This window comes from Tupaia chinensis, unplaced genomic scaffold (genome assembly GCF_000334495.1).
Source record: "Tupaia chinensis unplaced genomic scaffold, TupChi_1.0 Scaffold000682_1, whole genome shotgun sequence".
Classification (NCBI taxonomy): Eukaryota; Metazoa; Chordata; class Mammalia; order Scandentia; family Tupaiidae; genus Tupaia; species Tupaia belangeri.
Window position 1 is genome coordinate 1,098,538 of NW_006160205.1, and position 27,266 is coordinate 1,125,803.

The window sequence follows — 27,266 nt, forward strand, 5'->3', positions numbered from 1 at the left end:
CCGGCAGGTGGCGTGGTGGTTTAAAAGTGATCTTGTGGAAGTAGAGAGCAAAAGGGAGTTATCAGGAGCTAGGATTGTTGGACGAAAGATTTAAAATTTTAGTTAGATAGGAGAAATAAATTCAAGAGATCTATTGTACCACACTGTGACTATAAATAATTATTTTCTAAAAATAGAAAAAGTTAAGGCCCTCTAGACAGGCCAAGTGAAGAAGGAGCCTTCAGACCATGTTGACACATGGCCAGAGCCACCAGTTCCTTTCTCTCCTACAGCGTTCAGGGACCAAGTACAACCTACTCAGCACCTGCCCAGTACCTGAACTTGGCTGGCCTTTAACATGATCCACTCTGAAGAACTCTGCAGCAGTTGCTTGGTTTTTATTAGTGACAAGTATGCTAAACTTATAAATACTTAGTACTGGGGCCAGCAGGTGGAGTAGAGGTTAAGGTGCTGGATCCCACATAACTGACTGTGGTTAAAGTCCCAGACCTGAAGGCTTGAAAAATATGCTGGGCATGTGTGTGTCTGTGCCTAAAATCCCAAGAGGAGAATAGAAAAGAAGGGATTGCAGCATGACTTTCTCCCTGGGGAGTGCTCACTCACTCTCTCTCTCTCTCTCTCTCCTACAAGTGCACATGCCCTATAGCAAAACTAAAAATAAATAAATGCATACTATTTATAGAGTATTCACGCTGCTAAGTGTGTGTGTATATATATACATATATTTACATATCTCTCAGTCCTAGAAGGTGGGTGGTCTTCATGTCCCCATTTCGGACAGGGAAGCCACGGTAACCCATGCAAGGTCACACAGGGATTATAGAGCAGAGCTGTGTTGAAACCCCTATCTCTGCTCTTGACCCTCCCACTTCTTAAACAATGTTCTCTACTCTAAAAAGTAATCATAGCTGTTCCTTAATGGGGTACCTATAGTGTGGTAGGAGAAACCATCCCCATTTTACAGCAGTTACTCAAGGGTATCTAGCTTGCCTGAAGTCACCTGCTAGTTAGAGGCAGGACCTGGTTCAGATGGCATACCTGTCCGACTCGCAGTGGGTTGTTTCCAAACCCTGTCCTGCACCAAGGAGCCAGCCCCATCCTGTGTTATGCCCCTGCCTGAAACAAGTGTGATCAAAATTCCCCATTCTGGAATGTAATGACTTCCCAATGGAGTCCAGGCCACTCTTACCAGGGCACTTTTTAAATGACCGACCACCACCCCCTTCAGAGATGCTGCTCCCCAAGAGCACATCGAAGGAACAGTGCTGAGGCAACGCCCCGGGGAAGACGTTCAGTTCCCTGGATACAGCCCCACGTGTTGGGTGAGACTTCCTCTCACAAGGCGCGTCCCTCCTGATGGACGTAAAGCGGAACTGAGATCAGAATGGAGCGGGAATAGAAGTGGAAAGAAACTTGCCGACAGAGCGCAGTGACACCCGAGCTATTCTGCTTGCGGATGAAAAGCTGGAAACATCTACTGATGCTTTAAAGTCACAGCAGCTTCTTTTTGCAGGGAAAAGATTCCAGAGACATAGTAGCAGCCCAGCTGGGAGGAATCTGGCAATTAAGAGGCAAGGAAATCAAAACATTATGTTGTATGCTTTGAATAGAGGCAATGAATGAAAGAAGAGCCAAAGGAGTCATCAGTCGCCAATGGGACCTTCACAGTAGAAATGGATAGGAAATCACCCAAGTGGAGCAGGAGATGGAAATGAAGGGAAATTTACTCTTTCATTCATTTCCCAAGCAGGGAGTCCCACCATGGCCTTGGCACTGTCTAAGGGGCTAGAAAAGTACCAGTAAAGGAAACGAATCCTTGCCCTGGTGGAACTGACTTTCCAGTAGAACTAGAAAGGTAAATGACACTGAGTATTTGACATGAGAATTGCACTGTTAGAGCAGAAGAATCTGCAGCAAGCTGGCCGTTGGAGATCTTTTGACATGTAATAATAAATTGTAAGTCACCTTTTATGTCGACCTTTGTTTGCTGAACTCTGTGCCCAGCATACATGAGCACAACAACCCTGCTGACAGGTATTATTAGCCCCATTTTAAAGAGTTAAAGACGTTAACTCTTGGAAAAGTTATGTAAGTTGGGCTTTGAACACAGTTGTGTTTAAATCGGAAGCTTCTGTTCTTTCATCTTTATCATGTGACTTCTCAAGGCCTCAACGATCTTGAAAAAATGCTCTAAACAGCTCATTGTCCCCAAGACCTCCTCCTCCCATTGGACTTCTCCAGTGGTCTGCTGGTTAAGTGTGGCTAATTCATAGCACTGGCCAATTTCTGTGGTGTAAATACTGGCCTTGATGGATGTATTAAACAGGGATGAGCAGTAGCACATCGTTAAGTACTGTTGCTCCCTTATAGGTTCAGTAACCTCAAGAGTGAAGCTAATTAAAAGTAAAATGTAGTAGTAGCATGTTTGGAAAGCGGAGAGTACTGAGCTTTATTACCTCTGTTTCTAACACAATGTATTTCATTGTAAGTTATATATACTGGAATTTTCAATATCGACTGTGCCTAACAACAGCTTGAAAATGAGATGGGGATACTCATGAGCTGCTATGAGTCAGCTCCATGATACTATTTTTCTCTCTCAAAGAATTCGTTCCCCCTCATCTTGTTCCCTAGTGCTTTCCAAGAAATCTTTATTTGGCTTCTTTTTCATCTCTCTGTTTCTCGCAGACCTGTGACCTTCCAGTTTGGTTTTCTATTTTTTGTTTCTTGTTTGTATTTATCTTTGAATCCCATGTTAGCCTGAAAGGGAATCTGAGTTCCATTTGAAAACATACCCTGCATTAAGAGACAGGGAAATGATGACTACACATTAGAAGCTGCTAGGTTAAGGGAATGTCTCTTCTGTGGCAATAAAACAGGTCCTGGATGTTAAGGTAAAAAAATCTTTCTATACATCTTGAATGAGCTTGACTTTTGTTTTTTCATAATTTAATAATGCCTTCCTACATCCCCTGCTCAATCATGACATTTCCACTAACCAGTTGGAGACAGGGTAGGATCCTGGAGCTAGTACAATCCGTTTGTATTCATTGTATCTCCCCCACAGAGAACTTATTCTAGTCTCTCGCCATGGACCAAAAAGAACAGAGACCTTGAAAAGCCTCATCAGAGGCGATCTAAGCGGGGTGATGAAAAACTGAAACATGAAAACTCTGACAATAAATGTACACTCCAGAATTAGTGCCAAGTTGATTTGGATTTGCTAGTTATTTTTTGTTAATGTGTAGGTTTTCAGGGCAGCGTGTGTGACTGGTTTGCTCTGTGGATGGCTGATATTTAGCCCAAGATTTCCAAATGTACCACACAGTGAATAAACGGTACCTTGTATGTCTTTAAATCACAAGTACTGCAGTTTATTTTTCAAATCCCTTCATTGGAGCCACACTTGTCTTTATGTTTAAATTTTTGAAAGATGCAGTACTTTTGCTTCTTTCTCCAGGCTGTTTTTCACGGGAGAAGAGAAAACTGACAGTTGGCAAAGCAAAAAGTTTCCAAACCACAGGGTGTCTGCTTCTTGCATAATCATTGAAGCCAAAATTTCCACTTTCTACAAGGCCATCGGAGAACTTTCTTTCTGGTTAACCTGAACTGCAGACAAAAACAAAAATTCCCCCCAGCCTACGGACTGTACCTCTTGGTTACATTTTTGTCACCTTTCCTGTTTACTATACCTGGGTCCTCCTTTTTTTTTTCTTTTGACTCATAGATACCATCTAAAAGTGAATTCTAAAATATAGCCTAACAACTGGTTTGAAGTAAAGAGAGTGTTTCTTTTTGGAAAAAATCAGCAGAAATATCCTACATGGTTTTCTGAAAATATACATTTTTTAATCCTCAGTGCCTAATATAAACTTCTGTTTGGAATAGTGCATTCAGAGTATTTATAAAGAGCATTCTACATTTTTTTTTCCTTTTTATGGGAGAAAAAGAGAGGGAGAAAGAGAGACAGGTTTTCTTGACAGTGTCTCACTGTGTCATGATCTCCCGTCCCAGAGGTTTCTTGATTGGGTCTCACTGTGTCATGATCTCCCGTCCCAGATGCCTGATTAACTAGGGTGACAGATATACACGGCCACATACAGAGTGTTCAGATTGGCCCAGAAACCGAACCCAGGCCTCCCATGTGGCCTCCAGCATTCCAAGCAGTGGTGTTATGTGTGCACCACCACAGCCAAGCCAGGAGAGTACTGCTTTTCATGAAGTTTCTTCTCTGTTTTCTTTACCCATGACATTTGGTACCCTTCTTGAACTTGGTTCATTTATTACCTTATTTATTACCCGTGGGACCTTGAGCAGGTTACTCTCAGATTCTTGGAGGTTCAACTTCTTCAGCATATACTGGAGGGCAAACATTGTCTACTTCACAGGTACCTGTGAGAACACGGTGGATGAAATATGTGTAAAAGCACACGACATAGACAAAGCTGTCACCACACAGAATGGACATTTCAAGTTGGTGAGATCAAACATAGCCTCACCTCAAACATAGCATGGTCACAATTAAATCAGGAGCAGAGTTTGTCATCTTCAGTCCCTGGCTTTGGGTCGATGGGCCACTAAAACTGGCAGTTTTGAATTAATCTGTTGATTATCACTGGGGAAATCAAAATAGAGTTAATCCCCAGCTGTTGGGTTGCTGGCTTTTTTCCGGGTATAACTGGTAGGTAGATTTTTTTAAGAATTATTTATTTAGGGGCCAACAGGTGGTGTGGTAGTTAAAGTCATTGGATTCTCATATGGCCAACCGTGGTTTAAGTCCCAGACCTGACAACTTGCTTTCTTGCTTTCCCTTCCTCTCTCTCTCTCTCTCTCTCTCTCTCTCTCTCTCTCTCTCTCTCTCTCTCTCTCTCTCTCTCTCTCTCTCTCTCTCTCTCTCACTCTCGCTCTCTCGCTCTGTCTCTATCTGGTCAAATTAAAAAATAAAAATAACAAATGGAATTAAATAAATAAATCTTTTTTAAAAAGAATTTTCTTTGGTATTAGTTTTTAATTTGCTAAGGGCACATGTACTCACTAGAGAAAGAGGTAAAGTGAGAAAGCAAGCTGCCAGTTCCAGTACGAAAAGTGCAGTTGACCATGTGGGAGTTCAATGTCCTAGCCACCATGCCACCTTCTGGCCCTGGTTGATTTTCAACTTAAATATAACAATGTGACATCTTAATAATCCAAAAGAATTCTCTTTTTTTGTGTGTGTATTGGGGAGAATAAGTGTTCAACTAAATTTGAATAGCCATGTGTGGTTAAGAGAATACTCCTCAACGACTTACACATCATTGCCACAGACAGTAGTGCTCACTGCAGTGGGAGAGCGTAGAGCTGATCATATATGCCAGGCACTTAGCACAGACCATAACGCCAGTGTATCCTCAATATATCGAGTGTGTTATTGGTGATGTGATTTTCACCTGTGCCTTTGATTCTAGGTTCAACCTGCTTTAATAAGAGAGACAAACAGAACTCAATAAAATTGATTCCAATTATTCTGATTTCATATGGGCAGAAACAGATGTTGAGTGATGCCACGATGCTCAGGCCCATATTCTTAGATAAATGGCAGGGCTGGGACACAAACCTGAGTGTCCTGACTAAATCCAGTGCATGTCTCATTGACACCAGGCTCTTATCTCCTGATGGCCTTCAGCTCCCGACTTTCTAAGTCATTTTGTTTTCTTCTTTCTTCAAACTTCCTTTAAAACCTGGCTTTTTTTTTTTTTCCTCCAGCCCTATGAGATTGCAATAATCTGATAAGGGATCACCTTTAAGAGAAGGCCCTCCCTGGGGAATGTCTGCCTGAAGTTTGCAATTGCTTGTCCGGTTGATGCTGGAGCTGCAGGAATGGCTGTCCCCTGACGGACCAGGCTTTCTGGCTTGCTTTCTCCCTCCCTCTGCCAGGCAGAAAGGAGCTTACAGCTGAATGTCCGGAAAACGAGTTAGCCCTTCAGTCTCTTGTGGGAGGCATTTGTCCAGAACAGTGCTCCACTGTCAGTCCTATCAACTCCTTCACGCCTTATGATTCTGCATAAAGGAGAAGTGAGTTTTGCACGTGCTCACCCATCCCTTCCATTGCCAGTTTGTTTCAGAGCTCTTGTGGTTATTTGAAAACATCTGTTTAATTGTTAATCATTTCTTTTCTTCTCCTTACTTCTAGAGCGGTTTTCAAAAGAGATGATTTTGTCCTGGAGGGGACATTTGGCAATGTTTGGAGAGATATTGGTGTCACCATGGAGGGAGGGGGTCTACTGTCATCACCATGGTAGAGGTCAGAGATATAGCTTAGTACCCTCTGGTGGACAGGACGGTGCCCCACAGCAAAGAATTATCCAGCTACCAGTGCTGTAGTGTTGGGGGTGAGCTCTCCGGGACTAGCTCTGGAGATGGTGTGTCTGTCAGTCTCCTCTGCTTATACTCCATGTTAGTACCAAAAACTGTTCGCCCTTGGTGCTCAGGAAATATCGGTGGAGTGAATGAATGAACTGTCCATCCAGAGCTTTTCCACATTGTTTCCACTGTGCGCTAGGTTACATCCTGAGCAAAGTGGAATCAGGCCCAGCAGGTCACATAGCTGATAAATAATATCCTGCACCCCGAGTGTTCCTGGAAGCCTGAAGCGGCCCAACAGGTGGGGGTTCATTCTATCCTAACTGCTCGGTGAACATGAATAACAAACACAGACACTGTTCTTAGCAGCTGCCCATATTTCTTGGGTACAGACCAGGAGATAGCCAAGGGATGGTGATTGCAAACCCTGGGCATCTCTTGGTCTTGTCTCCAGATACTGCCTTGAACCAGTCAGTTCTGGTTGAGTGAATGTGGACCAAGCTATTCCAGGGCAGTGCTAAACTCTCAGTCAAGATGGTAACTGTACCACTGTGTGTGGTTTAGCACACGAGATGTACCAGATGGGAAATGCTTTGTATGGTAAGTAATGTAGTGTAGTAGTTGAGAGCAGGGATCAGTCTGGATCTCCTCCCCTAGCTCTTCCTGACTCTGTGAGCTTGCGAGAGAGTTAGCCATTTGCCTTTTCTTTTCTTTCTTTCTTTCTTTCTTTTTTTTTTTTTTTTTTTTTTTTTGTGTGGCACGTGCGCTCGCCAGATAGACAGAGAGAGAGGCAGAAAGTGAGAAATCACCCCCCAGGGGATGGCCACGCCACAATCCCTTCTCCTCCATTCTCCTCTCGGGATCTTGGGCACGCACACGCGCCCGGCGTGAGTTTTAAGCCACCAGGTCCGGGACACAAACCGCGGTCAACTACATGAGAGTCCAGCAACATAGCCATTATGCTAACTGCTGGTCCCACCATTTGCCTTTTCTGAACCTCATTTTTCTCACCCATAAAATAAAGCTAGTATTGGAATCTATCTCACAGGGTTTTTATGAAAATTTCAATGGTCTGTGTAAATAAAGGGACCTGGGATAGTTCAGGCACACAGCCGTTGTTTTGTTTTTGTTTTTGTTTTTTGTTTTTTTAACAGAGAAAGAGAGAGAAAACAAGTACATGCTTTCAATGGGCCTGGTCACACCACTGTCCTTTCCCCCTCTGTTTCTCTGTCCTATCAGGATCCTGGGCACATGAGTATTTTTCAGGCCACCAGTGCCAGGATTAGAACCACAGCCGACTGGCCATATGGGATCTGACTCCGTTCACACAGCACTGAACCGCAGTGCTATGAGACCAGCCCTCTGCTGCTTTTTGTAAACGTTTTTCTTATGGCAGGTTACTTTATTACGGTTACATCCTTGGCAAATTGAATTCTTTTCTTCATCCTCCCCACACACGTGTACACACACACACACACCTTCATTTTCCTCTCTGCCATGTGTCTTTCCCCTGCCTGCCTCTCTCCTCTCTGGATATCTCTTTTTCCTTCTCCACGCCATGCACCTGTGAGGGAGGCACGAGCATCCTGCATTAGTGCAGCTGATAGGACCCAGGGCTCAGCCCTCGTCAGAGGAGTAGGCCACAGGCCACTCCCCTCTCTGTGCCTGTGCTTCTGGTCCTTAAGGTCTACACTGTAGTGACACTGTCTGCTCCATAGTGCTGTGAGCAGCAGGAGAGAAGAGACGCACGCGTGAAATGCTTAGTGGTCATGTGACATGAAGAAAAATGCTTAGGAGAAGCGTGGAGAACCATTTATTGATACTTAAAGAAGGAGTCCCCAGTGATCGTGCGCTGGGGGTCGGCACCGTCTTGAAAGGATGTGAGGGAAAATCACAGCTGACTCCGTTTGGAGACATCTGTGTCAGTCGAGGCCATCCTCGGAATGAGAGTCAATAGCTCATATTCAGTCAACACGCAGACGGTATAAAGGGGCCCTGTTCGGCTGGGGTTGACATCATGTGAGTGAAATCTAAAACTCTGTCCACTCAATAGATACCAAAGTAAGAACGTCCTGGGTATAGCCTCCTCCCTCTCTCTAATCCCCGGGAATATCTCACCTGATGAGGCTTTATTAGCATACCTTGTCCTGTGGGTGGAAAGCTTGTGTTTTATGTGTAAATTTTTCTGGGCCAAGGCTTAGGAGTTGCTCACTTTGAAGCGTGCTCTGTTCATTTAAATCTTCTGTGCATATGTTTCGGAGGCACCTGTGTCTAGGTTCTGAACAGCTAAGGCATTCCAGGTATATCTACGCCATAATCTTATCACATGGCACACACTGTACTAGGCTCTGAGAATACAGTGGTGAATAATGCAAGGTCTCCTCTCTCCTGGACCTTACTTTTTAATGGTGAAAGACAGAGAAAGATAAAAAGATGAAAAATAACATGCATTAGGTCTAAAGAAAACAAAGCAGCATGATGTGATAGAGACGGCCCAGGCTTCCCTTGAGCTTGAGGACAGCAAAGGCACCCCTGAGACAGTGACATTTGATGGAAGATCAGAAACATGCGAAGCTCCAGCACAGCAATGACCTGGGGTCAGGGCATTCCAGAGGGAATGGTGTACGCTAAGCTCTTGAGGAGGAACAAGCTTTTATTTTGAGGAAGCAAAGGCTGCCAGCGTGGCTGGTGTTTCAGGGCAAAACAGCTGTGTTGGGAATAAAATTAGAGAGGGTGGGGCCCACCTCATAGCTAGTGATTAAGGGAGCCAGATCCCACATGGCTAACCGTGGTTTGAATTCCAGTTCCAGCAGTTGGAGGGACACACTGGGCGTGCCCCAAGTCCCGACAGGATAGAGAAATGACAGAGAAGTGATGGCAGCATGGCCAAACCCCATTTGGGGGTGCTTTCTCCCTCCTCCTCTCTCTCTCTGTCTCTCTGCACTCTCTGGTGAGTGCATGCACCCTCTGGTCATTGCAAACAGTCAAAGAGAGTCAGAGGTCAGGCCATGTGGATGGCATTGTCAAGAGTAGGGGTTACCTGTCCCTCTATGTTGCATGAGAAGCTGTTGGACAGTTTCATGTAGAGCGTGAAAGGACTCCATGTGTGTTTTGAAAGCATCACGTCCAAAGCCATGCAGAGACTGGGCCAGCTTGGGGCTCAGCTGGAAGTGGGGAGCCTGGTTAGATGGCTGGTTCTGCATACATCCAGATGGCGGGTTAGGCTCTGCCTGGGGCACCCCACAAAAATCCCTGAAGAATCATGTTTATGAGGCAGGCCCTCTGATATTAAGCTTTTAGAGAAGGTCAAAGGGAACAAGAGAAGGGGGACAAAAAGCTTAACTGCTTCCATAGCAAACTTTCTTATTTCTCTGTTCCAAAGAACATCTAAAGCAAAACCGAAGCAGGCTGGGGTTTTGGTCTTTTTTGTAGTTGCTACTTCCCCTTGCTTTGTAAGCTGACCTGGTTGTCATGAATGGTCCCATACTGTTGTGTCTTGAACTGGCTATTGGATTCTTACTAGCCCTCTCCCCTCTCATCTCCTACGTCAGGTCGTGGGGCTGGGGGCTAGGGTGGGGCTGGGGTATGTGTTCTCAGACAGACGAGCCCACTGTGGGCTGCCATGTCTGGGCGCTCCATGAAACCAGAGGCCCCTGGCCTGTAGCCAGTTCAGATTTCCCTCCTGCTCTTCCTCATTGGACCACTGGCCAGATGGACCAAGGCCGTCCACCCTTGTCAGCACTTGCTGTGAGGACTCACTCTTACCAGCCGGGAGCCACCGCAGGGCAGCCACAGACTAAGGTGGGAGTTTTAGTCCAACATGCCCAGCCCTTAACCTTCCTGGGTTGAAGGTGGCGGGGAAGAGTCCAGGCTGGGTGGGTGTGAAGAGGTTTTTGGAAATGATCTTTTAGATATGTTTTTGTTTCATGGGAGCCTGTGCTGCTTTTAGCTACCACTGAGTAGGGGTCAAAATGATTCTTTAATTATAGCTATAACTTTGTGAGCCGTGTATAGCTCCTGGCAAATATAACTCCTGTTAGAAGTCGTAGGGGGCTGGAAGGTGGCAGCAGTGGTCATGGGATGCTTTGCAAATCTGACCCACATAGGAAGGCTCTGGGTTCGTGTCTCAAGACCTCCTTGTGTATGCTCAGTGCACATGGGCTGGCTGAGATTGGAGTAGGTCGCAGCCTCAGCTCCCCGGCTGGGGATGCTCTCTCTCTCTCTCTCTCTCTGGGTCACTCTCTGATGGGAGAAATAAACACATAAACTTAAAAAAAAAAATTTGGACCAGCAGATAGCGTAGTGGTTATTTTGCTGGACTCTCATATGGTCTAACACATGGTTCAAATCTCAGACCCAGGAGCTTAAAACCCATGCTAGTCGTGTGTGCATGTGAGTGCGCTCAAAATCCCGAGAGGAAGAATGTAGAAGAAGGGGTCGCAGCGTGGCCATCCCCCCGGGGGGTGGGGTGATTTCTCACTTTCCATCTCTCTGTCTCTGTCTCTCAGTGAATGCATATGCCCTGTAGCAAAACTCTCTCTCTCTCTAAAAAAAAAAAAAAAAAAGACTAAATAGAATCAACTACATAAAAAAAAAAAAAGAAAGGAAATTAGAAGCTAGAACATTGGTGAGGGTCATATTTTAAAATAACTAAATCATGCCCAGTGTGGATTTTTTGGATTTTATTTTGCTGTTCCAGAAATGATCTGTTGAACCAAAAGATCGTCTGAACATGATCGTCTTATTAACTGTGTCATCTATGCATGTCATTCAGTGTCTGGCCTGAGAGTCAGAGTCCTGAGTTTGAATCCCAGGGTCAGCTGTAATGAGGTGTGTGCCTTTGGGCACATCATTTCTTCGTTTCTCCATATCTCAAATAAGTGGCATTTCACTGAAGACTTCTTAGATTTTTTTCCCCCACATTTCTAACTCTTTCTATCACATTGTTTTTTCCTGGAAGTGAAATGAGTCTTCCTGCCTGCTTCCTTTCCTGCCTACTCATCTGACCCGCTGGGAGGGCCGGGAGGGAAGGGTTTCCTGCAGTCTGTCTTCCATGGAGCGTACAGGACCTTGTGTCTCCCTCCGTGGTGAGGAGCTTGGGCTTCAGGTTTGCATCTATTCTAGTTCTGCCATTTATGAGACCTGCTACTTACTGCCTTTCTGATCTCAGTTTCATCTCAAATGTTGCATGAGAAGAGTCCCTACCTCACGTGTGCATCATGGGAGCTATTGTACAAATGTAAAGTGGTTTGTGTGATGTCTGGGACCCAGGAAGTGCCCGTGAGTGGCACTGTTCATGTTACCAACCCTAACCACCAGGTGTCGGCACAGAGAAGCCACCCCGGGGGCCAGTTGTCCCTTCTCTCCCTTTCTCCTCCATCAACGCTGGAGAATATTTCTGTCCATGCTTGTTCATTGGTTTGATAATTTTTTAAAGAATTATTTTATTTAACTTTATTTATTTATTTAATTTGACCAGAGAGGGACAAATGAGTGAGAGAGAGAGAGGGAAACTGAGAAAGTAAGCTGCCAGGTCTGGGACTCAAACTGCAGCTGGCCATGTGGGAGTAACTTTACTTATCATTTATCTTCTTTAGAATGGGTTAGTAATATTCCTCCCATTAAAATGGTTTATTGGGGGACCAGCAGTTAGCATAATGGCTATGTCACTGGAATCCCATGTAGTCAACTGCGGTTTGAGTCCCTAACTCAGTGACTTAAATTCACATTGGGCACGTGTGCATGCGTGCCCAAGATCCCAAGAGGAGAATGAGGAGAAAGGGATTGTGGCATAGCCATCGCCCCCCCGGAGGTGGGGTAGGATTTCTTGATTTCTGTCTCTCTGTCTTTCTGGTGAGCGCACACGCCCTATAGCAAAAACCTCTCCAAAAAAAGAAAAAGATTTTTTTTTTTTTAATGAGGGAATATCCATATTACAGAAAAATTTAGCTGTTTGTCAGTTTCAATCAAAAAGGGACTATACTAAGTATAGACTTCAACAGTAGCTACATCCTCAGGGAGTCTGCCAGGTTGAATGCTGTCACAGGGCAGCCAGATGGTGGTGCAGAGGTAAAATGGAACATTCTGTAAGGCTGAGCCACATGGGATGGGTCTGGAGACACCACCCACCCCCGAAGCCAGGTATGCGCATGCCCATGATGCAGGGCTGGCTGAGGTTGGTGGTAGATTGTGGCGTCCAGACTCTGTAGGGGTTCTCTCTCTCACTCTCTCATGTGAGCAGGATTTGCTCAGTCAGATGACATTTTAAAAACTTCTCAATGCGGACCAGCAGATAGTGTAAATGGCTATGTCACTGGACTCCCATGTAGTCAACCATGGTTCGAGTCCCAGACCTGGTGGCTTAAAGCTCATGCCGGGCGCATGTGCGTGCATGCCCAAGATCCTGAGAGGAGAAAGGAGGAGAAAAGATTGCAGTGTGGCCATCCCCCCTGGGGGGTGATTTCTTGCTCTCTGTCTCTATCTGGCGAGCACACACGTCCTATAGCAAAAACCTCTCAAAAAAATAAAAATAAAACTTCTCAATGAGGGCCAGCAGGTGGTGTGGTGTGGTGTGGTGGTTAAGGTGCTGGATTCTCACATGGCCCACCATGGTTCGAGTCCTGGACCTGGTGACTTGCTTCTCACTTTCCCTCTCTCTTTCGGTATCTCTCTGGTCAACCTGAAGAATAATAATGAACAAATAAAATTTTATATATAACACACACACACATACACACAGAAGTCTGACTGCTTTTTCCTATTTTTCCAAGGTCCTTTCCAGAGGGCCTAGGGAGAGTCAGGGCCACAGATGTTGACAGACCATTTTGGCCCATTAGTAACAGAATTCTTCCTACATCCTGTCCTTAGCATAATGTTGGAGTTTCTTTGTACTGTGTATTAAGCCTCCTTATCACTGTTGAAGTACATTCCTTTCTGGTCTCAGCAACCTTCTTCTCCAATCACCACCCGAAAAACTGTAAAACCCACCTATAACCTACAAGCCTCCACTTCCACATGCCCCACCTTTTTGGGCCAGACCAATGGAAAACTTTTCACTCATTTCCAAACTCTATCTCTCACTCTCACAATTAAATAAAAAGAACCCCTGTACCTGATCAGCTCTCACAATTAAGTAAAAAGAACCCCTGTACCTGATCACTCAGAGAGAAAGGCATGTTTTGCTTCCTCTCTGGGCCTAGGTCACTCATATTGTGCTTAGAAATAAATCACATTAATTATTAATTTTTTAGAGTTGGTGTGTGTGTGTGTGTGTATCACTCATAGAAGAAACTTGTAAAAAGAAGGGAGAAAGAAGTTCTTAGGATGTTCATTTCTTTGAGGCTCACAAAGGTTAAATAACTTCCAAGGTAAGAGAGAAAACCTGAATCTGAGCCAGAGTCTAGCTTAGAATGCCTGTGCCAGTTACATCACTTTAGGTCTCAGTTTCCCCGTGTTGAACATGAGGATGCCCCTTTCACTAGCTTGCATTGCAGATCTATGAATTAGTGAGTTTAAATTCCAAGCACTTTTCCTGGTGGGAAAACAGGGCCTCTGCTGATATTGGTCGTGTCTTGTCCAGTACCATGTGAATATAAATCGGGTTTGCTCCCTCAGATGACAGGACCCCAGGACGGGGTCCCTGGCAGGGAATACGTTTCAGTGAACCAGAGACTACCGTCTCATACACAGAGGGAGCTGCTGTGTATCCCCCTAGCCAAATGTTTCCATGGAGGAAATCCAGACCTTACCATTCACCAAAAAAAGGTCTCAATTTGGGGCCTGCCAGTGGTGTGGTGGTGAAGGCAGCTGGATCCCATGTGGCTGACTGTGCGGTTCAAGTCTAGGACGTGGAGTTTTGAAAAACACACCATGTGTGTGCATGCCTAAGTTCCCAAGAGGAAGAATGGAGAAGGGATTGTACATGGAGGGTTCTTTCTCACTTTCCCTCTTTCTATCTCCAGGAGCACACATGCCCTATAGCAAACTATAAAAAACATTAAAAACAAAAACAAACAAACAAAAAAACCTCACAACCTCAACTTGTATTGTGTGGCATCTCCTATTTTCAACTAATACTCATTCATGAGCGTTGGTTTTCATGAACAAACTACATCCACCACTTCGCAACCTCCAAATGAAATGGGTGACAAGGGCAGCCTTTCTGTTGCTAGTGACCATTGTATCAGCCCCCTGACCTCCCAACAGAACCATCCTCTCACAGAGGAAAGGGCCCAGTGAATGATGAATGTTTGTGTCTGTGTGGGTGTGCAGAGGTAGTGTTCTTTCTCCCCAGGTCCTCTGCTTGGCCCTTCTCCACTGCACCCTGTGTGGTCTTCCTCCTCCCATGCAGTGAAGTGTTTGCTCACTCCTCTCCCCAGGTGTCAGCCTCACAGAGTGGCTGTACTGTCATTGGTGGGAGCATTCGTGACTGAGACGGTGTTACCGTACTAATGATCATTCAGGGAACCTGTCCTTTGGAAACCTTTTGCTTTGGCTCAGGTAGAGAAACCAGCGGTAAGTTATGAAGATGCTTTTAACTGCAAGAAGAATAATCCAGTTCAAGTCAGCTTAAGAGAAAAGATGGATTTGTTGGAGTAATACAATGTAGTTTCACAGAACTCAAGAACCGGAACTCACTCAGTCCAAAGGAAGGGACTAGAACAGACTGGAAAGGCCTTAGGAACCCTGACAGCAGTTCTCTTGGGCTTATCCTCTCCGTACGATTTCTCCCGTCTCCTTTTAGCCCCTCATCTCCTCCATTCTGTCTGTGGATGGCTTTTCTTTTCTCCACACATAGCAGGCAATGGCTGCCCAACAGCAACCAAGTTTCATCCTCTCAGACCTAAGTCCAGGTTCTGTGAACTGAGGCTCTGACTGGCCCAGGTTGTGTCAGGCGTCTGTCTCTGGTCCGGTGAACTGAGGCCAAAGGATGGGACCTAGGTGTACAAACATGGCCAGTACTGCCCAGGTTTGTCATGAGATGGTTAGAGACAAGGAAAAAGCTAAATTCTTACTGTTTTCTAGTGTGGAATAAAATAACGAACAAAAGGAATATTGACTAGTCCAAGGGAAGTCCAAAGCAAAATGGTAAGGAATAAAAGAAGTGCTTCTATTAAAACCAGGAAATAAATGGTTTTGGATTATGGAAAAACAGAGTAGTTTGAAAACTCCATTTGTTTGTTTATTTAGGCTATAGGGTACGTGTGCTCACCAGAGAGAGACAAGAATCAGTGGAAAGTGAGAAATCACCCAGGGGTATGGCCACACCACAATCCCTTCTCCACTCTTGGGATTTGGGGCAGGCACGCACCTGTGCTTGGCATGATTCTCAAGCCACCGGGTCTGGGACTCAACCACAAAGCTGGCTGTATGGGATCTAGCACCTTAACCTCCAAACTACCTGCTGGCCCCATATTTCCAGCTACTTGCTTGAAATACTTTTTTGTTATGACCTATTCCTTGATGAATTCATATTGTATGATCTTTGGGGCATTTTTTTGGTTTGATTTCTTTCTTTCTGTAGAGTATGCACTCGGGTTTGCTTTTGTGGGATGTTTTACAAAAGAAATAGAATGATTTAAAATGACACATTTATTTATTTTCCTCTTATTTATTTCCTCCTAAAGCATAGAAAAGTGGAAAGTACTTTTAAGTAGAAAGTGTGTGTATATATACATATTTTTTTAATTATTTTTTTTTCAGTTAGACTTCAATTCAAAGCTTGAATTTTCTTGCCCAGGTAACTTTGAATAAAATTACCATAGCCTCTGGACCTTGATTTCCTCGTCTGTAAAGTGGGAATGTTGCCATGCTGCAGATTTTCGTTGAGCTTTATTGATACAATATACATAAAGTGTCCAGGTTGGTGCCTAGGGCTAGCAAAGGTTTGGTCCCTTTCCCCTGGCCACTCACACAGTGTATTTTACCTTGGCTTCGCAGAGTTAAGACAATAACCTGTAGCCACGGGACAAAGTAGCGCTCCCTCACTTTCCTCTTTGCACCAGCCATGGTTCCAGTGGGCCACATCTCCACAATACCTTGAGCTAAGCAAATGAGCCAGTCTGCAGATTCTCAGAGCAGAGTTTAATCAAAATGTAAGTGCAATAGTTAGTATTCATCACATTGAAAACAGATTGCATCTCCCACTCTGAGCCTCAATTTCCTTTTCTGTTAAATAAAGATAATAGCAACTCCAGAGAATAACTGTGCCTCTCAGAGATCAAGGCACCTAAAGCAATGCTGAGTACGCAGCCTTGGTGCTCAAGAACAGAGGCTATTGCTTTTTGAATTGGGTTTCCATGGTTCTGAGCTTCTAGGTCTTATAGTTTTATACAACAGCAGAGAGACAGAACTCTGCCCATGTTTTTGAACAATGACCTGGCAATTCCACAGACAAAACTGGATGTGGAAAGGTCATTGTAATGGCTTTATAATAGCAAAAGACTGGAGATAATCCTAAGTGTTTTTCAGTAGGGGACTCATTAAATTATTATTTATCTGCACTATGACTTGATACTATAGAACATTTTTAAAATGAGGTCTGCTTCTATGTACTGACATTGGAAGATGTCAAAGATCTCCAAGAAATAACTTAAATTAAAAAATAAATAAATAAGAGGCAAAACAGCAAATGTTTTCACTTCCTACTTGAAGTGAAAAATAAATATATATGCATGAGAAGCTGAGGGGACTGACATGTTTGTGAAGAGTACTAGCTGATAGAGCAGTGGTAACATGCAGTGTTGCCCATCACGAGAAGGTTTGGGGTCTGTGTCTGGACACCTCCACGAGTCCACCATGCACACACGTGCCCATGATCTGGGGCTGGCTGAGGCTGGGGGTGGATCATGATGTCACGACCTTGTTGATGGGTATCTATTTCTCTCTGTCTTTCTTGCTTATGGAAGAAATAAACTTTTTAAAAAGGTTCATGTAAAGGGACCAGCAGGTGGCATAGGGTTGAGGCATTGGCCAACCATGGTTCAAGTCCTGGACCTGGTGGTGTGAAAGTTGTGCTGTATGTGTGTGTGTGTGTGTGTGTGTGTGTGTGTGCACACATGCGTGCCAAAACCTCAGGAGGAGAATGAAGGAGAAGAGGTTGCAGTGTGGTCATCCCTCTGAGGGGTGATTTCTTACTTTCCTTCTCTCTGTCTCTCTCCAGCAAGCACAAGCGACCTATGGCAACAAACAAACAAACAAAAACACCTTAAAAAAAGGTTCATGTAAAAATGGAATTAAAGTAGGAGTTTATTTTGGTGTATAACGCTTTTAAATCTGTGCATAGTTTTGTCTTAATACACATTTCCCACAAACTTTTTGAAGAATACAGATACTTGTGTACGTGTGTACACACACACACACTCAAACATGTACATATGTGTTATGTTTCTGGGTGATTACAGGAACTTAAGAAATTGAGTGCTTAGGGAGCAGCAGATCACATAATGGTTATGTCACTGGACTCCCACGTAGTTGACCTTGTTTTGAGTCCCAGACCTGGCAGTTTAAAACTCACAACAGGCATATGTGCATGCATTCCCAAGATCCCAAGAGGAGAGTGGAGGACAAGGGGTGGCAGCATGGCCATCTCTCCTGGACGGTGATTTCTCACTTTTTGTCTCTCTGTTACTCTGGCAATCACTTGTGCCCTATAGTAAAAACCATCCAAATAAAAAAAAGGGGGGGGGGCCTAGCAGGTGGCATGGTGGTTAAGGGAGCTGGACTCCCACATGGCTGACTGCAGCTTGAGTCATGGACCTGACAGCTTGCTTTTACACTTTCCCCACCCCCACCCCACTGTCCCTCTCTGATCAAAATAAAATAAATAAATAAATAAAGTTAAATATAATCATTGTAAAAAAGAAATTGAGTACTTCATTTGCAGAACAAAATATCCAACATAATAATGTTAAAGTAAAACATTTAATACAAAAAAAATTTTTAAATACATACATGCACATTTCTGAAAATCCATGTAAAAGCAATGAGAGAGGATTCTGCTCAAAGTGGAAGGGAGGCAATTTCTGCAAATAAACTGGTTTGGATGGAACCTGAGCTGAGTGACCGAAGGAGATCTTTGCAGTCTATTCACCATTTGAATATTTCACAAAGATTATTCCCAGTATTGCAATTTTATGTTATAAAATACGAAGTATAATTGGAATTGTATACATGAGGTTGTTCTTAACTGTGTGTCTTATTGTCCTTAAGGAGGGGGTGATTTACTAAGTGAAAAGGGGAACCGAAATTTCAAACAGGGAGACTTTCCATTTTAACTTTAGTATCACATGTTTTTCTTCTTTAGTTATGTACGTATTATATTTATTAAAACAACCAGTGACTAAGAGCATTTTTATTTGAAAAATATAATATGGGCTCAAGGGAAAATGTAGTGGGTGCTAGCGACGTCCTTCTCTAGGAAGGAGATCTACTTTTCATAGTAAGATATTCTGCACATTATTTGAACTTAGAATGCTGAATAGGCTTTTTTTTCAATATATTGAGTAGCCTTTGATTTTCATTCTTTTCTTTTAAGTCCAAGTTAATGCCATGTAACGAATCAGTTTCTGTCCAAGCCTGTGAGTTAACGCAAATGAAGCAATTTTAGGCTAAACACATTTCATATAAAATAACGACTAAAGCAAGTTCAAGGGTTTGCTTGCCAGCCCTGACCCTGACGCCTCTCTCACTGTCTTGTCCCCGCAGATGACAGAAGGCAGGCACTGCCAGGTGCACCTCCTGGATGATAGGAGACTGGAGCTGCTGGTTCAGGTAAGTGTCACCCAGCAGGGAAGCCCATCTTGGGTCCTTCACTAAGCAGGTCTGTCAGGCTGCCCACTTACAGGTGCCTCAAAGCCAGTGACTCAGGACTGAGGGGCAAAAGGCAGCTTCCATGTGGGGAAACTTGTGTCCTGTTACTCATGCAAACGGACACACGTGGGTTTGCATCCTGGGGCCTGAGCCTGCTGGGTGGTCACGTGTGGTCCATGATCCTGGTGGGCTGAGATTGCTGGCAGATTGCAGCTTACAGGTCCCACTGGATCTGCATGTGAAAGTAATTATAGCCTAGTGACATGGATTCAGGGATATTTGTGTTCTAATCTCAGCTTGACACTCAGTGGCTGTGTGACCTTGGGCAAGTGACTTTAATTCTCTGAACCTTTTGTTGGCAAATTGGGGATCCTGTCCCTCTGAAAAGGGCTGTTGTATTCTGCCACTTTCCAACTACAGGGCATTGTGTAAATTAAATACCCAGCTTTGTGAACTGGCTGGGATTACGATTACCTAGTCCAGGGCCAGCAGGTGGCATGGTGGTTAAGGGGCTGGATTCCCACATGGCCAACTGTGGTTCAAGTCCTAGACTCAGTGGTGTGAAAATGACAACAAATAAGCAAATTACTTCCTTAATTTTTTTTAAAAAAAGACCACCCAGTCTTCCTTATAGAATTATGGTTAAAATCTATCTAAATTATATATGTTAGTGAAATATCTTTGTAAGATATGTTGCACTGTATGAGTGATGATATTTTAATTGTTGATGTGTCTCTCTATTCACCCAACAGTGTAGACCAAGAGTCTTAAGAAATTGTGAAAGTCCTTGCAGACAGGCCACACCTCTGACAAGGCTAGAATTCTGTCCTTGGACCAAACCTCGGTTTCTTCTCCTTCTCAGGCCTGTCCCTAGCCACAATGCTTAGGCTTCAATTAGATCAAAATAGATCAGTGAACAGTAGTTTCACCAGATTAGACCTTTTTGACTAGATTTCTGCATTCTCCTTTTCTTTGCATCATGTTCACTTTTTTTTTTTTTTCCCATGGCAAACATTCAACCTTCAAACCATCACAGTGTAGCCTGCTTGGCTCACAGTTCTAAAAGAATCCCTGGAGAGTGTATGCTGCAATCCTTCTTCCCTCCCCCAGCCTTTGCAAAACAACATCAATGACCACCCTGGATGTTTGGCTGATTCCAACCAGACTGCTTCTTACTATGTCTAGTGCTTCCCAAAAGCTCATAGATAAGGTCCTTCTTCTAACTAGGTACTCAGTAAGTACTGTTGACAATGATGGTAGAATGGGTACAACTTATCGGGGCCAGCCAGTGGTGTGGTGCTTAGGGCAACTGGATTACACATGGCCCACCTGCGGTTCTAGTCCCAGACCTGGCAGCTATAAAAATATGCCAGGTCAATGTGTGCGCTTACCCAAAATCCTGAGAGGAGAGAAGGGATTGCCATGGCCCACCTGGGAGGTGCTTTCTTGCTTTTCCCCCTTTCTCTCTGTCTCTCTCTCTGGTGAGAGTGCATGTATTCTACAAGAAAAATTAATATAGTACACACTTTAACTGCTTTAATCCCATTTCTGGGGAAGAAAGAATGGATATAATTTACTCCATTCTTTAGAGAGAAATGAAAGTTTACCTTTTGGAATGAGAAGTACAAAGCTCTAATCCCTGCACCCACTAACAATGTAAATCAAGCAAAGTGCGTAACCTCTCTTACCCTTGGTTGGCTTGTCCATATAATGGAAATAAAATGCCCTACTCCACAGGCGTATTGCAAAAACTAAATGAAGCCATGAATATGAATGCAGCACAATAAGTCATAGCTATTATTGGTGTTACTGTTGCTAGATCTATCCATGGCTCCATGCCTTGGGTCTTGAGCCTTTAATGCTGCCATCACCAAACAAAATCATTCCTTCAATCTTTCATCACATCACAGATAACCAGGCAAGGAGGTGTTGGATATCCTTTGTCTCGGTCACTAGCACCCTGCCACCTAAGAGCGTTTTTACTGAAACACCAACACGTTTGTCAGGGTACCCTTACCATAGAAGTAAAAGGTAAGGTACTTGAGTGAATTGCAAATACACAAAAATGATGACATCACTGCTGTTCCTAGTCCTTCCCACGGTGCTTAGAGAATGGTCTCCAGTAGATTAACCTAATCAGCGATCAGGGCAGATATTTAAAAACAAACCAGCAAACAAAAGCTGCTTTGAGTTATTGAGGGCAGAAGAGGGTGGTGGCAGTAAGAGAGCAAGGCACCCAAATGACTTCTAATCGGACTTTTATTTTGACAGCCCAAACTGTTAGCAAGAGAGTTGCTGGACCTCGTGGCTTCACACTTCAACTTGAAAGAAAAGGAGTATTTTGGAATAACGTTTGTAGATGACACGTAAGTGTTTTAATAGTTTTTTTTTTTCCTTTTGCCTTTCACCTGGACTGCCTACTTGGTCTCATTCATGATGAACAAAAAGGAGAAAAGTGTTCTGAGAATTAGAATATGAGGCTAGCCCCATGGCCTCGTGGTTAAGGGAGCCAGATTCCACACTGCTGACCACAGTTCAAATCCTACCATCAGCATCCTGAAAAACGCATCAGCTAGGGTTAGCCCATGGCTAACCCTATGGTTAAGGAGGCTGGATCTCACGTGACTGACTGCACAGTTTGAGTTCTGGACCTGGTTGCTTGAAAAATACACTAGACATGTGTGCCTGTGGGCCTGAAATCCAAAAAAGGGGAAAATGGAGGAGAAGGGATTGTGGCATGGCTGTTCCTCATGAGGAGTGCTTTCTCACCTTCGCTCTCTCTTTCTGCCTCTCTGTCTCCAATGAGTGCACGTGCCCTCTGGACCTTTTTTTTAAAGATAAAAAACATACTGGGCTCATACATGGGTGTACTTAAAATCCCAACAGGATGGAGAAGGAGAGGACAAGGATTGCAGCGTGGTCACACCCCACCAAGGGTTGCTTTTTCCCTCTCCCTCTGCCTCTCTCTCTCTCTCTCTGTCTCTCTCTGGTGAGTGCATATGTCCTCTGGCATTTTCAAAAAATGAATTAGAAAATGTCCTTGTTGGGACCAGTAGATGGTGTAATGGTTATGTCTCTGGACTCCCATGTAATTGACTGCAGTTCAAGTCCCGGACCCAGTGACTTAAAAACTCACACTGGACACGTGTGCATGTGTGCCTAGGATCCTGAGAGGAGAATGGAGGAGAAGGGATTGTAGCATGGCCAGCCCCCTAGGGAATGATTTCTCTCTTTCTGTCTCTCTGTCTCTCCAGTGGGTGCATGTGCCCTATAGCAAAAAATCACTCTCAGGAAAAAAAAAAAAGAAAGAAAGAAAATGTCCTTGTTAGTTAAAAGTTTCTTAATATGGGATATGGGATTTTCCCCCTAGGACTATTGAAAAAGGAGAAGAAAAGTCATCATAATCAGTTTAGGAACTCTAAATATTGTTCTGTTTTAGAAATTTGTATTAATGACTGTCCTTGATCGTGGTCTGTCTTCACATGTCTTTGAATGAGGTTGTCTGTGCTAACTTAGCTTATGTATCAGTAATATAAATACTAGGTAGTTATTCAGTCATATCTTAAAACTGAATTAATTTTTTGGTGTTAGTGGGAAGAAAGATTAAAGGTAAATTTGTGACCCATCCCAAAAAATACTGTGGAATGAACTTTTAACTACCAGCTAGGTTTGTTTTATGTTGACTTTTTACTACCTTCCTTTATTTTTTAAATTCCACCTTTATGCTGTTGTTGGATATTACCTGCATTTGTCAACAATTTAAATCTTCTCTGAGATGAAATAGATATAGAAGAAAAATTTCTGAGAATCTAAACGCTATGTCAGAGAATTTGTTTGCACTCACTGGCTCTTTTCTCTTTATGAGTGTGTGTGAGTGTGTGTGTGTGTCTTTGAGTGTGTGTATGTATAACATGTGTGTTTGTGTGTGTCTTTGAGTGTGTGTATGTATAACTCTGTGTGTGTCTGTTTGAGTATGTGTGTGTATGCGTGTGTGTGTGTGTGTGTGTGGTGTGTGAGAGAGAGAGAGAGAGAAAGAGAGAGTCTGCTGTGAAGCAGGCCTGTTTGCTTCCATTATGTGTAGCCTAATATATTTCAGAGGAATCCTTCCCCTCTTAGAGATGATTTCCAAAGAATCCCTTAAATATGAAAATTCAAGAAAATCTGTTGCAGACACAAAATATGTTGGCTAACCAGCCAGCATTCTTTCCATAACTCTCCCAGTTGAAGTGTTTTTACAGTTCTTCAGTTTAAGCAGGTGGAAAATAATCTCAAGAAGGAGTTAATTTGTTTTTCACACCATGTGGCCTCTGGTTATTTCCAGCCTGGGTGGGTTAGGAGCCTGGAAGCTGCAGGAAAATGCCAACAGGCTCAGGACTTGGGCTGGGCAAGACAGACCACTGAATTATTTGGAGATTTAAGAAAACCTGAAAACTTTGCTTCTGGACTTAGATTGTCTCCAGAATAATGTTAAACAAAACAGGTGGGGGGGAAGAAAAGTACAGTAGCCATCACCCACTCACTCTGCATCACAAAATATGTTTGTTCAATATTTGAGACTCTGTATGATCTGTCCCCTGCTGGCCGAAGTAGGAAGTGCAGGTGCCCATTGATCGCAGGCTCCCTCTGGAAAGCCAGAACCAGTAGGTGTGCATCAGTGACTTAACAGGCACACACAGGTAGATGGAATATGAATGTGAATAAAATATAGACAGTCCTGACTTAGCGACAGTTCATCTTATGGTTTTTCAACTTTGTGTTCGTACAGAAGTGCTACACGTTCAGTTGAAACCATACTTTGCGTCCCCATACAGCCACTGTTTTTCACTTTCAATACCTACTGAACAAATTCTATGAGATATTCAACACTTTACTGTAAAAACAGGATTTGTGTGAGATAAGTTTTCCCAACCGTAGACTAATTGTAGGTGTTCTGAGCATGTTTGAGGTAGGTTAGGCTAAGATGCTGTTCAGAAGCTTAGGTGGATTAAATGCATTTTTAATTTGTGATATTTTCAACTTACAATGGGTTTATCGGGACATAATCCCATCATAAGTCAAGGAGCACTTCTAATAGCAAACGGTGTAAGACAGAAAGCCTCCCATCATAAGTCAAGGCTCATTTCTAATAGCAAACGGTGTAAGACAGAAAGCCATAAATACTCAGTGGCTAAGTTATATGATATAAGCTATCATCGCTTTAAACACTATTATTTAGAGAGAGGTCACACTGAGTGGAGGCCAAGAGCCCGAATATTGGAGCAAGTTATTTTTTCATTCAAGAAATGTTTCTTTGGCTGTGTGCTGGCATGGCAGTTAAGGCTCACTATATGGTTTGAGTCATAGACCCCATGGCTTGAGAAGCACACCTGGCATGTGTTCATGCCCAGAATCCAAAGAAGAGAATGTAAGAGAAAAGATTGCAGTGTGGCAGGGGCAAGGGTGTACTCTCTCTCACTTTCCTTCTCTCTCTGTCTCTCTGTCTCTCTCCTTCTCTCCAATAAGCACACTTGCCCTGTAGCAGAAACAAATAAAAAGGGGGCAGGGGGGGTATCTCGAGTGCCCATTAAATGCCAGGTACTGTCCTAGGTCCTAGAGATTCAGCTATGAGCCACACAAACAAGATCCCTGCCCTCATGAAGTTTATATTTGGTTGCAGGTGTACCATCTAACCTAACAAGTGAACAGAGGGACAAATGCGAAAATACCAGAAATTATCATTGTGCTAAAGAACATACAATTACGGGTCATGCTCTAGAAAAGCAGGAGATATAGGGACAATTTTAGGGTGGGCCGGGACTGCTTGTAGGAGGTGACATGTAATGACAAGCCAGAACCAGTTGTGCAAAAGTTTGGGGAGACAGTCCAAATAAAAGTCAGTGCAAAAGTCTTGAGGTGTGTCTGACATTGACTTTTGTGGTTTGTTTTGGTTTGTCTTGTTTGTTTTTTTTTTTTTTTTTTTTGAGAAAAGAAAATTTAAAAAGAAAGTGTGACTAGCACACGAAGAATAAGAGGTAAGGAGGTACAAGATACTGATTAAGAGGGAGGCAGGGCAGGTGTCGGAGGGTAGAAAGCGAAGTGATCTTCTGCTGGCTCTTTAACATCTCTGACACTCAAATCTTTTCATCAGTACCGTGGACTAATAATATTGTGTAGTCAGGAAAGTCATGGCGTATTTTTTTCTATGCAAAATTGAGTCATGACTTTTATAGTACCTAATAACACCTAGATGAGGGGACTTCAAAACGTTTGTGGAAAATGAAGTTAAGTGCAAGTTTACTTTGGTATAGAAAAATTGTTAAGGTTCATGCATAGTTCTTTTTTTCTTTCTTTATTTTCTTTGTAGTGGGAGGGGTAGGGGAGCGTTAGATAGAGGGCGTGTGCTTTGCCCGAGAGAGACAGAGAGGGAGAGGAGAAAGCACCCCTCATGAGGAATGGTCGTGCCATATTCTCATCTCCTCCATCTCTCCCTCCTTTTGGGATTTTGGGTACATATACACATGCACCCAGCATGTTTCTCAAGCCACTTGGTTCAGGACTCAGACCAGGTAGTTGGCCACATGAGCTCTGACTGCTTTTACCAACAAGCCACAGAGCTGGCCCAGTTTTTTTTTTTGTTTTTTTTTTTTATAATACACATTTTTCATGAACCTTTTGGAGACCCCGCCCAATGAGTACTGCATAGCATGCCCTTACTAGGGTACTAGTACTGTGTACTGCTAAAACTAACATGCAGAGTCCATGGCACAGGCATGCAGTGAAAGAGCTATCGTCTTATCATTGGTGCCCACGACAGGAAGGGCGTGCTCAGGGGAAGCTGAAGGAGGCCTAGAGCGGGCATCCTCCAGGATGAAAACTAAAATTGGAGCTGGCAGGGCAGGTAGACTTTCTATGGAGGAGAGAGGAGAGGGCGTTCCAGGAAGGAGTCATTTTGTGGGCCAAGGCATGGATGTGGTCATGAATGTGATTCATTCACCCAGTGGAGAAGAATGTGGAGTTAAGATGTAAGTGAGGGGACCAGCAGATGGCATAAATGGCTATGTCGCTGGATTCCCATGTAGTCTACTATGGTTCGAGTCCTGGACCCATTGGCTTAAACTCACTTTGGGCACATGTGCATGCGTGCCCAAGATCCTGAGAAGAGGGGTTGGGGCGTCGCCCCCCCCCCGGGGGGGGGGGTGTTACTTCTCGCTTTCTGTCTCTTTCTCTCTCTGTCTCTCTCTGTCTTTCTGGCCAATGCATGCACCCTATAGCAAAAGAAAAACCTCTCCAAAAAAAAAAAAAAAGATGTGAGACTCAAGATCATGGGGGCAGCTCTTGAGTCACATGGGTGAGGGAGGCACCCTCAGATCCCCAAAAGATGTTATATGGAGGAAGACTGTGATTTTGGACTGCACTGTCAGAAGTTTCTCATGGTGCAAGGCTCACAGCAGGCTAGAAATGAGGGTCCTGCTTGCCACGGCCTGCTGATGCCGGGTAGGAGGATAGGGGGCGAACCCCGAGTGGGAGCGGCAGTGGATTTAGAAAAGACAAAGATACAGACACATAAGTAGAGGAACGTGGGGACTGGGCGGCCCGGACATCTCTGATGGAGATCGCCGCAGGACTGAGCTGTTCTCGGGTTTATTCTTTTTATATAGCAAAGCCAGGGATTTTCTACATCACCCGCAGCTTTGTGTCCCGCGATTCTAAACAAGCCTCTCCAGCCTTCTCTGGCTGGCTCGCGGCTTCCTTTAATTTATACCACCCTGTGGTGCAGATCATGTCTTTATTAGAGCTTTCACTTGCCCTGCTGCATCAGCGCTAAGACCATACCTGCTTTGAAGGTCACTAGTTTTTGCCTAGGTCTAAGCCGCTCCCTCCACCCGCCGCCTGGGAGGCTTCAGGGAGAGCTCTGAGCTCGGTCGTGCATAAACCAGACAGTGTCTAAGTCAGACACTCAGACTCCAAGGCTTTCTCCTCAGAAAGAAAAGGAATAAAACAAATGACTTCCTTTAGTGACTTGGGCCACCCTCGTCTTCATCTGCCCCGAGATAGCTTTCCCCCAACTACAGCGGGAGAAGAATGGCCCCTGCGAGCCTGTCTTCCGGTTACCTCCTGTGGCCACCGCCGCCAATGGG

At 44.1% G+C, this 27,266-nt stretch overlaps 1 protein-coding gene across 1 annotated transcript in view; it reads left to right on the forward strand.

Moving 5' to 3' along the window:
- FRMD4B (FERM domain containing 4B) overlaps positions 1–27,266 on the forward strand; it is a 216,463-nt gene that overhangs the window by 50,435 nt on the left and 138,762 nt on the right. The window contains 2 exon segments of the mRNA XM_006160350.2: positions 19,045–19,110; positions 21,421–21,515. Coding sequence (XP_006160412.1) covers positions 19,045–19,110; positions 21,421–21,515 — 161 coding nt within the window.